The sequence below is a fragment of the Toxorhynchites rutilus genome, chromosome 2, assembly GCF_029784135.1.
Source record: "Toxorhynchites rutilus septentrionalis strain SRP chromosome 2, ASM2978413v1, whole genome shotgun sequence".
In the NCBI taxonomy this organism is placed as follows: domain Eukaryota; kingdom Metazoa; phylum Arthropoda; class Insecta; order Diptera; family Culicidae; genus Toxorhynchites; species Toxorhynchites rutilus.
Genome location: NC_073745.1, coordinates 33,225,191 through 33,238,436, shown reverse-complemented (window position 1 = coordinate 33,238,436; position 13,246 = coordinate 33,225,191). Strand labels below are relative to the sequence as shown.

Genomic DNA, 13,246 nt, shown 5'->3' with positions numbered 1-13,246 from the left:
GTTTAATTTGTGATTTGTGCTTGTGAACGTGAGTGTTTCGCATTCCGGAATGGCCGCTGCCGCTGCTGATGTTGGCACTTCTCGTGTCCAAAGGCGATAAGATCGCATCACATCTCGAGGGCTGGACATAAATCATTCTACCGCCACCGCCGTAGAGGCGGTGGTTGTCCTGGTAGAAGTAGATAGTAGGTACTAGTAGTGGCCTCTTCGACCCATGATTCGGCCCTTCAATATTTTGCCAAACGCACGCAATCGAATGAGATGAGATGAGATAAGATGAGATGAGATAAGATGTCATCAATTATGTCAGCTCCAGGAAGGAAGCTAAATTGTGTGTGTGTTTGCTCGTGGGTGTGAAGACGACTGTCAAAGTTCAAACGAGCGCACGTTTCTGAAACCTTCCTCCCCCAACTCCCCCAATGCAGCCATTACACAAAGACCGAATGTCAGCCTTTCCACCGATCATCACCATCATCTCGAAGGCTCACACTTACGCTTGGAGTCCTGGCACGAGGAGTGGCACATGTGCGCATTTCCGTCCTCGTGCTAACCAGAATGCTAATTATATTCAAACTTCTTTTGCTGACGCCCCCAGAGTGGTTCGATGAGGGAACTAGCAGATGAGGTAAATAATGAAATTAATACCTTATGATTGTGGAAAGTTGGCTCGTTGGCACCCGACGAAGCTACAGTTGAGGGAGGGCAATTTTTCGTGTATTCGATTGAAATTTTATTTTTCCAAATGATTTCAGTTTAAGTCCTACTCAAATCCCAACTTATACGAAAAATTGTGGCTGGCATTGTTTTTATATTATAAAAATGAGGGTTTGGTGTAGATACCGAAAAATTATCGTTCACCAGTAGCTCTTTGGTTTCACCAAATGGTTTGGATTGAAAAGTTGAGAGTCGCGACAGTGTATCAACTATATTCAAATTGACCGATATGATATGTATGTATATTTTTTTCATTAAGGGTGCCAAATCAGAAAACAGGTCACGTTTTTATGAAATAAAGTTAACGTTAATAACTATTTTTGCCGCCAACGGATTTTGGCGATTTACATACCAAACGAATCGGAAATTCCCTAAGATTTGTTTGATATGCTATAGATTACAATCCCATAGTCTGTATATGGTTTAAATTGATGAAAATTGGAAGCATTTCCATTTCCTCATACATTTGTTCTGTCCATTTGTGTGCTTTCCCGAACAGAGCTGTCAATAACGAGCAATGAAGGGGAAATCGTAAGATGTAAAGTCTCCGTCTATAGGCGAATGAAATGAAGAGTTTAAACCCTCTTAAAGCCAAACAGAAGAAGAATGTCTCCGTGAACAAAGGAAAAGAGGAAGATCGAAGGGGAATATTTGCCTTGAGTATAAACAGTGCATCTCGCTAAGGTAAACTTTCATTCTGAGCTGAACGGCGAGGGATCGAATGCCTTTCTCAAGGCAATAGGGGTGGAGGAGTAATGTTATGTATACAGTAAAGTTTTCCAAGGGCCTTTTTGAAGGTTAGAGACGAATGAAATGAAGAAATTTGAAGTTTCAAGCAAGGAAGGAAGGCAAACTATCAATATCGTTCTGTATTCAAAGCAATGAATATCGCTTGTTCTTCCTTGTTTTGCGTAATCACATGTCTTCGTTTCGGATTGAGCGGTGGACGCGACCAAATTACTCACTCGCTGATGTCTCTGGCAATGTAATCATTGCATCAACGCCATTGCATTAAGGTTCTGAGCTACACAATTGTGTGGGGAATCATCAATCTAGGCTCGTTAGCTCACCAAGAAAATAAATGTTCTGGAATTTCGTCAGTGATTTGGTTTCGCATGACGGCAGGAAAACTCTCTCCACAAAGGGTGACAGCTAAGCTAATCTAGACTGGCAATATTAACAGAAAGGACTTCTGTTGATAAGAGCGCAAAACGGAGATAAGTGTGTGTATATTCAGTTGCTTCAAGTCATCGATATATGGTTATTTGTGTGCGTACGTGCGTGCTTCATGGCCCGTACGTAAAAATAGTGCATCTTCGCTACGCTGAGACCCCATCTGTATCTGCTCCCGTGTGCATTGGTCCTGTAATGATGCAACAATCGCCTAATTTTTTATGCTATGATTGACGATTGTGTTTGTTGTTGCAAATTATGCAGTCGTAATGATCAATATAAAACAAGAAGGGGAGATAGTGGGAGGGAAATATTTAAGCTAGGGTATTGGTAATGAATCTATGCTGAGGAAAATATCCAGCCTTTTTCCACGCAGTTAACATTGTTTGTTTTCTATCATCAATCCACTGAACTGACGCTATGGTGTAGCAGGTGTTAGAGTTGTGCACCAAAAAATTATTTGGGGAGTACCAAGTTATTCAATAAGTTGTATTAAGTTATTAATTTATTTGGGCTCGCGTGCCAGTCGCAAAACTGATTTCAACTAGGATTGCATTTACGCTAATCTTGATCATAAATAAGCAGTGATACTCTTTTCGAGGTTGTTGAGATTAACATATAGAGTTTATTTCGTTTATTTGGTCACCAAGAAAGTGAATGTCGTTCTGAAATTTTGTATGTGATTTGGTTTCGCTTGCCAGTAGCAAAACTTTCTCCACTAAGGATGAAAGCTGCGCTTATCTCGAGCATGTATTGTTCTGCGAGCACAAGAATGAATCATCCAACAATTATCGTCAAATGATTCTACAATGAAAAAAAGTGACAGGAGGGTTCTGTCCGAGACACGACCGCATAGTTGACGTAGGATTCCGTTAGGTTATCTGTTGATTTTGGATATGTTTGAAGAATTACATCGTTAAACTCTTCGATAATGATTTGGTGGACCTGAAAAGGGCCGTTTTGTTTGATTGTTGGGTATTGTTTGTTCATTCCACCAGTGTTTAACGGGTGATGATGACAGAAGGATGATAAACAGTCGTTGGATGGTGCGTATCAGATAAAGGATACCGAAGTGGAACGAGATATGATGACGAGCCCTTTGTGATCCTAGACGAGATGCCTCTTGTGATATGTATGGATGAAATAAAGAAAAAAAAAATCACCAATGTAATATAAGATAATGATTAATACCGAACACAATTATCAATTTTTCTCATCAGTAAAAACATCTTACTTTAATATAGCGAAAATATATTTGAAATGGGAATTGTTTATTCAACCCAATGCGAATTTTAATTGGACTAACAACACCTAATACTATATGTAGAGCATATGGGAAATCACAATTGCTTCTCTTTTCCAATTTTTCTCGCCGTTAAACTTTCCTTGGGTGAAAATGAACACAACATAACAGACAGCTTAAACCAAACGATAAATCGTTTCATATATCAAGTCATTTTTAACCCCTTCCCGTATTATTTAATACGTCACAAATCAATTGATTTCAATACTCTGCTCTGTTCTGGTTTCCTATGTTATGCAAGTACACCACGAGTGAGACTCGATGTTATGCGGGGAAGGGTTAACGGCTATCGTATACAATTTTACACTTACATTTGTGCTAAATTTATCACAATGCACCACGGCTTACAGAGACAAGGCTAGTTCTTTAGCGAGTAAACTTTTTTTTTGATGACGTCATCCGAATCGTCAGTGTAAACAGTCGCCAGTTGTATTTTGTTTTCCGACCTACGCGTAAATGTTCCTGAAATGAAAAATCGAAAATGGTTCAATGCGCTGTGAGCGGATGTATAAATTATGAAAATGACATTATCGGGCCAAAAAAGAGATTCTTTCGCTTTCCGAAAAATCGAGAATTATGTTCTTTGTGGATAAATGTTTGCGAGGCCAACAGTGATTTGAACGTAGCCAAGGCGAGGGTATGCTCCGATCACTTTTTAGATGAGGACTACCGATTGAAGGACATTCTACTAAACACCGAATGGAGCAAACGAATGCTGCGGGAAGATGCGGTTCCAAGCCAATTATTGCCTATATTGCCAATTGGTACTATATTTACCTATTTGCCTTGGTTTTCAGCATTTGACATATTATTTCTCGTTAATCGTCGCTAAATTTTATCAAATTATTCATGGTGTTAAATATAATCAACTATATTATCAACGCACAAACTTACAAAGCACGAAAAAAAAAGAACACATTGTTTACTTCAACGATTCAGATGACGTCACTAAAAATGACTGATCCGGAGTAGCTAGCCTTGGGCCTGATTCTCGAATACACTTCACGGTGGAAACGAAATAAACGGCACGCCATTGAACTACGTTTTACGGGTTAGTGAAGTGTCGAAGATAATGATGAGTTTTCAGGCAGAATGAGGACTGTTCAAGTAAAAAATCATAAATGAAAAATAAACTTCTTCGTATCAAACTGGTATTCAATGTGAGTGGAAAACTTTGTTTTCTTCATGTGATATAATAATCTCATACAAAAATTTCATCTGATGATAATTTGATGTTATAATGATAAATTTAGTGGGAAACTAATCTCGTATCCAGATGTCGACACCGTACCGTTGTCATCGCGAATACGTTTCATTCCGTTTCCACCGTGAAGTGTATTCGTAGTGTATTCGAGAATCAGGCCCCTTGTCTCTGTAAGCCGTGACAATGCACGATCGGACATTGATATGGAATTTCACGAAGCAACCAACATTATAGTTCCAAATTTAAATTTTATTTGCTAGTATTAATCGTATCACTCTCCTTACTTGCAATGTAAAAATGCCCCCGACTTTCATGTACTTGAAATGCCGATTTCCATAAGGCAGTTTGGTTTTGATGTCGTTGTTAGGGAACACATTTCGGCGGGAGCAAAAGCTCCCCCTACTTTCATGTATTTGCAATGCTGATTTCCCCCAAGCAGCTTGGTTTAGATGTCTCTGTTAGGGAACCGCCGCATGTGTCGTCAATTTCAACCAATCAGAAGTGGGTATTTCCTTTAGGATAGGGGTTGAGATTTTTCAATTGTTCGATGGTTAGTTTCATGACATATATTATTTTATTCAATATAAAAAATTGTTATGGAGTGCCGAAATCGATTGACGCCAAAATTTCATCAATGCATCATGAAATGACTGAGCAATAAGCGTTTGAAATTGGACAATTTTCGCGATGAGCTCGATTTTTGATTTTCAATTTGTACCCCAATATGTTCCCGAAAGACGTAATCCTACGTCAAAAAATGAATACTTAAAATACTTAGACATCAGGAAATAATGAATTCAATGTGGTACCAGCGGCATTATTATAGTTTTCAATCGTGTTCGTATGCAGAAGTAAATGAGGAGCAAATGATTTTTTCGCAGGGAAAATGCACAAGAAATAGAAAATACATACACTGATGGTGAAATCGTGTTTGTGTATTCCCTCACACTTATTTTTTATTTTATTTTTTTCCCTCACACTTATTATATTATTTATTTTATATTTATTATAGTTTAAATATGCGTATGCATGTTGTGTTATTATCAGAACATCATCATTGTTAGCACACTCAGGATTACATGTGAAAGTGTTTGTTTTTCGCCATGAGTTTCAGCTCGCAAGTATGTATTGTGTGATACGATGCTATATGCAGGTGTTGGTATGCATCAATTCAGAGCAGGAAAATTAAAAACACGAAAGTGTTAGGACAAATAAAATTCAGCAGTGTTGCCATTATTGCTTTGAATCTCAGGAGTGCCCAGACCAGGTTTCCGTCATATGGCTGAGATTCCGCGTTTAGGAAATCACATCACTTACCGCAGTGAATCCTGATTTTTCTTAACCATTCCCACTAACAACGATCCCTTCCATGATAAACGCATAGGAACCACGCTATAGAGGCGACCCTTCTGGCTTTCGGGCAGCGAATATCATACTAACATTCCTTCCCTTCCACTGGTTACTGTAAGGAAGTGGCCGGCGTCGTTATTGACCAATTAAAGCTCGAATCACCGAGAAGTGCACAACGAGAATGATTTGCTAGTCCCAAGCGTCATTCTGTGTGTTCTTTGCGTAATTTGGTTGGTTCAGGTCAATCACGGAAAGCAACTACGAATTTTACAGTCTACCCAAGCTCAAGCTCAAGTAAGGACATGGCCGCTGGTTTACGATTAATCACGAATAGCAACTACCAAGTGTACAATCTACTCAAGATCAAGGCCAAAATAGAAAATCAAATCGATTGCAATAGCATGATTCAGCTATTTATGGAAAGTAGAGTTGATTACAAAAGTGAGAGTCTCGGTTTCTGATCCGCCAGCCTTTTTTTACAAAATAAATACCTTCGACTTACGCTGGTGCTTCTAAATTTACCACTCAAACTACAATTAAAGCAAATTCCGTAGCACTATAATCTTCACCAACTTCTAATGGAAGCCAAGCAGGAGATAATGAACTGAGGAAGCTTAGTTGCTTTGCGAAACGCACCGCCGTTCAAGAAGATTAAGAGGGAGCAATAAACCAAAGCTGTAAATTCATCCCATTTAACTGACACTTTATTTGAGTTATTTAATTTTCCTATAAAGAGTATCATGAAATGAAACATTCACAAATTGAGAAGAGCACTTTGTTCTCAATCCCAACAACGTTACCGCCTACGCTTTCAACTCAATCCCCTCACCTCCATTATCTGCGGAGCAGCTCTTCCTCAAGACAAACACATTGCTACTCCGACTCCGGCTCGTTATAGTAGTCAATTTCTAATTCAACATCTTTGTTCGAAGCACCTGTACGTGGGAATCAATTTATCTTCCCGGCTCGTTTCGGTAATCCTCCGCCCGCTGAGAGACAGACAGAGCGCGCACATTCTTTCTTCCTCCGGAGTTCGTTTGCTAAATAAAGTACAAACGACCCCTCGTGGACTCCGCGCGGTGGTGTAGAACAAATCAACTTTCCCAAAAACCCAAACCCATCCGGCAGTTTTGAAAAATTCATCCAACGGCGTTCTCCGTGTGTGATTCGTGTGAAGGTGCATGCGGGGGCGATTCGAGGGCGCAATTACGTGACCATGGGGAAGAGGATTCCGCCGCACACACACACACATACACACACACACACACACACACACACACACCACTAACGACGACCTCAAAAATGGAGGAGGCAAACGATGATTCGAAAATGCCTTTTCACCGCAAGGGAATTGCCGACTTCTATCAATATAAATTCGATGTGCTTTAGTCTAAATCCCATTACATACATAGTTTGGGAAAAGGAGGAGGAGGGGGAGGATTGGGAATGAAAGTGCGTCCGCGCGGGGGAGGCGTTTACGATCATGAAATGGAAATTCTGTCCCATTTTATTGGAAGCAGCCATTTCATCGTCGCCGCTGCTGCTCACCAACCAAGGCTCAAAATCAGTCCCAATTTCCGGATTTTCCATCCGGCCGTTTCCGGCCGAAATAAAAAATGTAAACGGATATTATACGGGATAGAAAATTGAAAATAATTGAAACTAATGGCTAATAAAACGTGTGAATAATTTAAAAAATGTGCGTGAAATTTATTGGCTTTCGGTTGGACCGGTTCCTGTTCTGGGGTACTTTTTTGTTCGTCCTGTTGCGCCGCGAAATGTGGAATGTGGACTCAAGGATTTAATAGCCACTTCCGGTGCGTCGGGAAAAAACGGCTGCCGGTGGGAAGATAAATTTCCGGTGATTGCGAAGCCGCGCAGTTTACAATCTGGTTCATAATTGATGGGAGTTTTGGCGGGACTTTGATGAATCGTTCGATTCGATCATCGAACGAACGACTTTCAAATGGCAAAAGTGGGTAGTGGGAAACAAGTGTCTTCAGTGTCTTTGTCTTATCCTGTGGGAAACTTTGTATTGCGCGGCGAAACGCTCGCTTAAGACTTTAGATTGATTGATGGCGGGGAGATTTATATTTGATAAGCTAGTTTTCATCGTTCACATTTTCCGGTCTTTTTTTTGTCTCTTCCACAGGAGCAATCACAGCGGCAACAACAGTTCAAACAATTCGTCACAGCCCTCGTCAACGGGTGCATCGGGGCCATCGATCCACTCGTCGGAGAATCTGAGCAACGGTGGCGTCACGACGCCTGCCGGAAGCAGCACACTCAACGGGGGCGGAAGTCTAAACGGCGACAATTTCCTCAACAATAATAATAACAACAACAACAATGGCGTCAACAGCAGTCTCAACAACAACAACGGCACGAACGGGTTGGGAGGGGCCGGCAGTGGTGGCAGCGGCAGCAACAACAACAGTATCGATAATGGAATCGCCGAAATCTGCGATGTACCTGACTCGGTGGCGAACCAGAAGCGACATGTGAGTAGAGAATTTTCGATTGGAGTTTCATGAAACCGCAAATGGTACGGGGCTCCAAGGCGCGTTCCGGAGCGAATGTTTCTCCCAGGCCTTTTTCATTTTCATTGGATCAAACGATACTGTTTTGATATCAAAGCACATTTGGCACACGACTGTTCACAATGATGGCCGTAGATTTTGGAACATACAACATGGAAATTCAAATAAGCATTAGAAAAAAAGAGAGGAAAATAACTGTTCTTTTTTGCTCGCTGTTTTTCTCATACATATGGAGTAATAATTTTTTGGTATAGAATTATTTTTTCCTGAGATTTTTACATAGGAGAGATTGGTCCTAAGTCGGCAGGTGGCAGTGATTTGGCCGTCCCTTGGAATTTATGCTTTATATCATTCAGTATGCATTATAAAACTACAAAATTGTAAGGGTTTGTATCTAGGACACGACCGCATATTTTCGACGTAGAACTACGCAATTATATTATGCAATCCACTTGTTTACCACTTCGAATTTTATTTTAGAGTGCATCGACATTTTGGTAATAGATTCTGTTCTTCGTTACAAATAAAATTGATGAACGTCCTTTTAGGTTTAATATGATGCCTAGGACTACCAAAACATGTGAACGGAAGAATTGTCAAAAGATCATTTTATTTTACATTTTCCTCTGAAATTATTGCACTTCTCATGTTTACGTAGTTCTAGAACCGTGAAAGTTAATTCACCTCTAGTATCTGAAATGGCGACTTTCACAGGCTTCTCAGTTTAAAAGTACGTTTTAGGGGAACATATTCCGGTCTGCACAACGACAAGCGAGTATAAAAGTACTCAACACCGAAAAATACCTCCAACTTGCATGTTTTGACAAAGCGGATTCCCCCAGGCACATTAACTTTGAAGTCCGTGTTAGGGAAACACAGCTCAGTGGGAAATAAAAAAAAAGTTAAAAATATCCTTTTTAAGTTAAACGGTTCCATTGTGATAAAACGTAATAAAAATACAGATAATGTACTAAAAGCTAAACAATAATTAGGCAAGTAGCAGATAGTAGTTATCACACCCCTTCCTTTAATCTAGGGCATTGAGGAGACTAAAATGAAATCGTGGGACATATGATGAAACTATTAACTATGGATAACGAAAATTCAACGTACCCCACGATTTTATTTTCTTTATACTTTTATACTTTTTCTAGTTTTCTAGTTAGTATTTTCTAGTTTTTAGTACATTATCTGTATCATTAGTATATTTCTCTACAATAAAAACATTCAAAATTTTATTGTAAATGTTTTCATGTTGTACTGTATTTTATCAGTCAAATTATATCATTTAATGATGAGATTGCAAAAAAAAAACATAGTCGACCATCTTGTGCCGACGAACTTTCTGAATTTATGTTGTTCGTCATGTAGTTTGTTCTCCAATTCAAGTCCATTCATTTGATACACATATCCCAATTACAATTTTTATAAACTAATATGAAATCAGCCATTGTATAGCGACGGCCAAATTGGATTTTTCAAGAGAATGGAATACGCAGTATTTTAATGACAGCAAAGATAGAGGTGTGTTCAAAATATCAGATCAATTAGTCAGAAGAAACGGGGTCAATTTTTTTATAAATGTGAGACAACCCTACATACATACAAGCATACATACAAGCATACATACAAACAGGTCAAGGTGAATTTAACCGTTTAAAAAATTAATTGGCTATTTTGTTACTGCGGTCATCTTTTTGAGTTTTTCATAAATATCTGTAATCTACTGTTCAAGCCCCTTCATTTGATACCCCTATATTGATGGGTTTGTTTGAGAGGATATGTAATCCGCTATTTTGGATTTGTTTTTGGCATGTATAACTTTGTTCTACTAGTCAAGTCCTCTCATTCGATACCCATATGGATTAGGGGTTCCAAAAAATATATATATATATATATCTATATAAAATATATATATCTAATATATATATATATATATATATCTATATATATCTCGTGTCACGGTGTTTGTTACCGAACTCCTCCGAAACGGCTCGACCGATTTTGATGAAATTATGCACAAAAAACTTAGTAAGCATGAGAATAGGTTGTTAACTATATACGATACCGCTAGGATACCGATTACTAAATATTTAATACCGATTAGAGTGTCTCTATGCAGAAATTTTGTTTTCTTAAATTTTGCTTCAAACAATACATATAACCAAAAATTCAAACCCCAGACCCTATTTTCAATCGCGATATTAGTAGTTTTGTATAAACAATATTCAAAAAATTTAACCGTTGGTCGTTTTTCAAACAGAACGAATTTATTTATGTTGTTAAATAACAGATGACGCTAGATCGAACTTTCATCCACACATTCGCAAGTAACTTCACTTCGTCTAAAGCCAGGCATATCGCCCGCGAGCTGGAAGTATTTTTGAATGAGCACAACGAATTATTGAAATACTTCAAATCACACTTGCTCTTCTTCTTCTTAAATGGCACTAACGTTCCTAGAGGAACTTCGCCGTCTCAACGTAGTATTACTTGCGTCATTTTTATTAGTACTTAGTTGAGATTTCTATGCCAAATAACACGCCTTGAATGCATTCTGAGTGGCAAGCTCTAGAATACGCGTGATCACAGTGCAAGTCGGAGGAAATTTCTTTGACGAAAAATTCCCCCGACCAGAACGGGAATCGAACCCGAACACCCGGCATGTTAGTTATGACGCTAACCACTCGGCCACGGGAGCACAACTTGCTCGGTTTACAAATTGGTAATCACGTTTTATCATCAATTCTGATAAAACATCTGCTGGAGAGCACGAGTCTAGATTCAGTTCGCAAGCGTTACTAAAATCATAGAAGGTGTCTGTACAATATCGCGAGAAATTGTGACTCGAAGAAAAAACAATAATCTTGAACCCATCGTTAACGCTCATCTTTCATACGACTTTCTCCATGTTCTTCTTCAATAGCACTAACGTTCTCAACGTTCGCCTTCTTATCGTAGTATTACTTGCATCATTTTTAGTAGTACTTAGTTGAGATTCCTATACCAAACAACAAGCCTTGAATGTATTCGGAGTTGCAAGCTCTAGAATGTGTGACCAGAATACAAGTCAGAAGAAATATCTTTGACGACCGTCTTGAAAGAACAAGATGAATATTGCACAAACATTAGACAACATGATACTGCTGCAGGTACTACATTCATTATGAACATCATTACTCATTTTGAAATAATATTTATGCATAGCTTTATCAGATGAAAAAAATAAAGGAGTGCGCTCGATGGATTTTATGTATATCGTATGATGTCATTATATGATGTCGTGAGCTGTACCAACAATTCATGGTTATGTAAGGGAAGGTAGAGAGCGAACGACTGCGATTCCTACGATCTAATCAACATAAGTGGCTTGATGAAGAATACATTCACTTGAAAAACGCTATCGCGAGCAACGCCGTAACATCGTCAGAGTCAATTGCAATCCGTACGGATTGCAATTTAGCATTCTGAAATCCGTTCGACTTGAGTCCAATCAAGTTATGCAAATGTGTCAAACTTGCGACGCAATTCGACATAGACAACATTGAGTTCCGTGTTCCATTTCTGTGGAGCAAATATGCAAAATGGATATTCGGGTGGACAAAACGCTTTTAAAACAAAAATTTCAAACTAAAATTAGCTCTATATCAGCTCCATTGAAGTTGCCTGGCATATCTTTGGTTTCCCAATTCATGAACATGACCCAGCAGCTATAAATTTAGCCGTTCATCTTGAAAATGACAAGGGCGTATTTTCCATCAACGAGACAGAATTTGAACCCCAATGTTCAAGAATTATTTTTTTCCCAACTTCCATTTTGCGGGAAATCGAGTATTGGCCGAAGCCTGCACTTTTTCTTGCAATTACAAACATACTGTGAACTGAAGGTCACTTCAGTAAGCTAATATACGGCATTAATAAATGTATTAATTTTACATTTCGGGACTAACAAGCACAGAGGAATGAAAGCTTCCAAGTATAAACCTGAATTGATCCACCTATGGTGAGATGTGACCTTTCTTCTTTCATGTAGTTTTAATTTATTACCGGCCGACTTTTTTTTCAAACGAATGCTATTGCTTTCATTTAGATTGTTGTCCGTGGAAAAATTTTAATGCTCAACAAGTATTTGTTTCCGATTATCCATTTCCCGAAAAATCGAACATTTTTCTAAATCTGCAAAGTACAAATACGCTGCGAAAAATTAATGGCTAGAGGGTTGGGAGGTTATTATCCTGTTGAATAGAATCATCATTTAGGTTTTCTTCATCGATGAGATCACCCACCCAATCCGGCTGGAGAATATTCACCCAGCAATCTCATTAGAACCATTCTTCCACGCACTGATTTCCTCCAACTCCTCCACACACGAAATTCTACGGACTGCCATCACCTAAGGTTATCACGGACAGAAATGCAATTTTTCGATAATATTTGCTAATTGAGTTAATTGATACTAACAAATATTCAGAATTGAAATTTCTGGAAAAAAATGAAAAATCCTTCCGTCTTCCAAAGTAAACAAATTAGAATGCTCTGCGGAGGTCAGATGTATTGGTATTGATTCAGCAGAACAGAAATGTCCGTTATGGTTAACGTTCGATTTTTTGAACACTCAATTTCCCCGGCTGTTATGTATGTTCTTCTATCGCAGTTATACTGTAGAAAAGTTTACGTATTTTTGTATTTTATCGGTTTTTTTTTATTGAAATTGAAAACACGTTCCAAACATACTTGCTCAACATCAAATTTACTGCCCAATAAAGTTATGCAAAATTGAACGAAATTGATGGTAAGTGGTACCTAATAAATCCAAAGGCATTAAATATTATCAAAGTTCGATTCTTCGAACGCTTGGCACAAAATGGGTTAAAGAAATACATTGAACATATAAACATATAAACATTCAAATCGTTTTATTCGTTCTTCTTTATCGATCACATTCGATTAATTTCATAGATC

The 13,246-nt window shown here is 38.6% G+C and overlaps 1 protein-coding gene across 2 annotated transcripts in view; it reads left to right on the top strand.

Annotated features, from left to right (window-relative positions):
* LOC129770177 (beta-1-syntrophin) overlaps nucleotides 1–13,246 on the top strand; it is a 652,823-nt gene that overhangs the window by 338,890 nt on the left and 300,687 nt on the right. For both annotated transcript variants that reach the window (XM_055772842.1, XM_055772843.1), the window contains one exon: nucleotides 7,897–8,245. In XM_055772842.1, coding sequence (XP_055628817.1) covers nucleotides 7,897–8,245 — 349 coding nt within the window. The remainder of the gene's footprint in view (nucleotides 1–7,896; nucleotides 8,246–13,246) is intronic.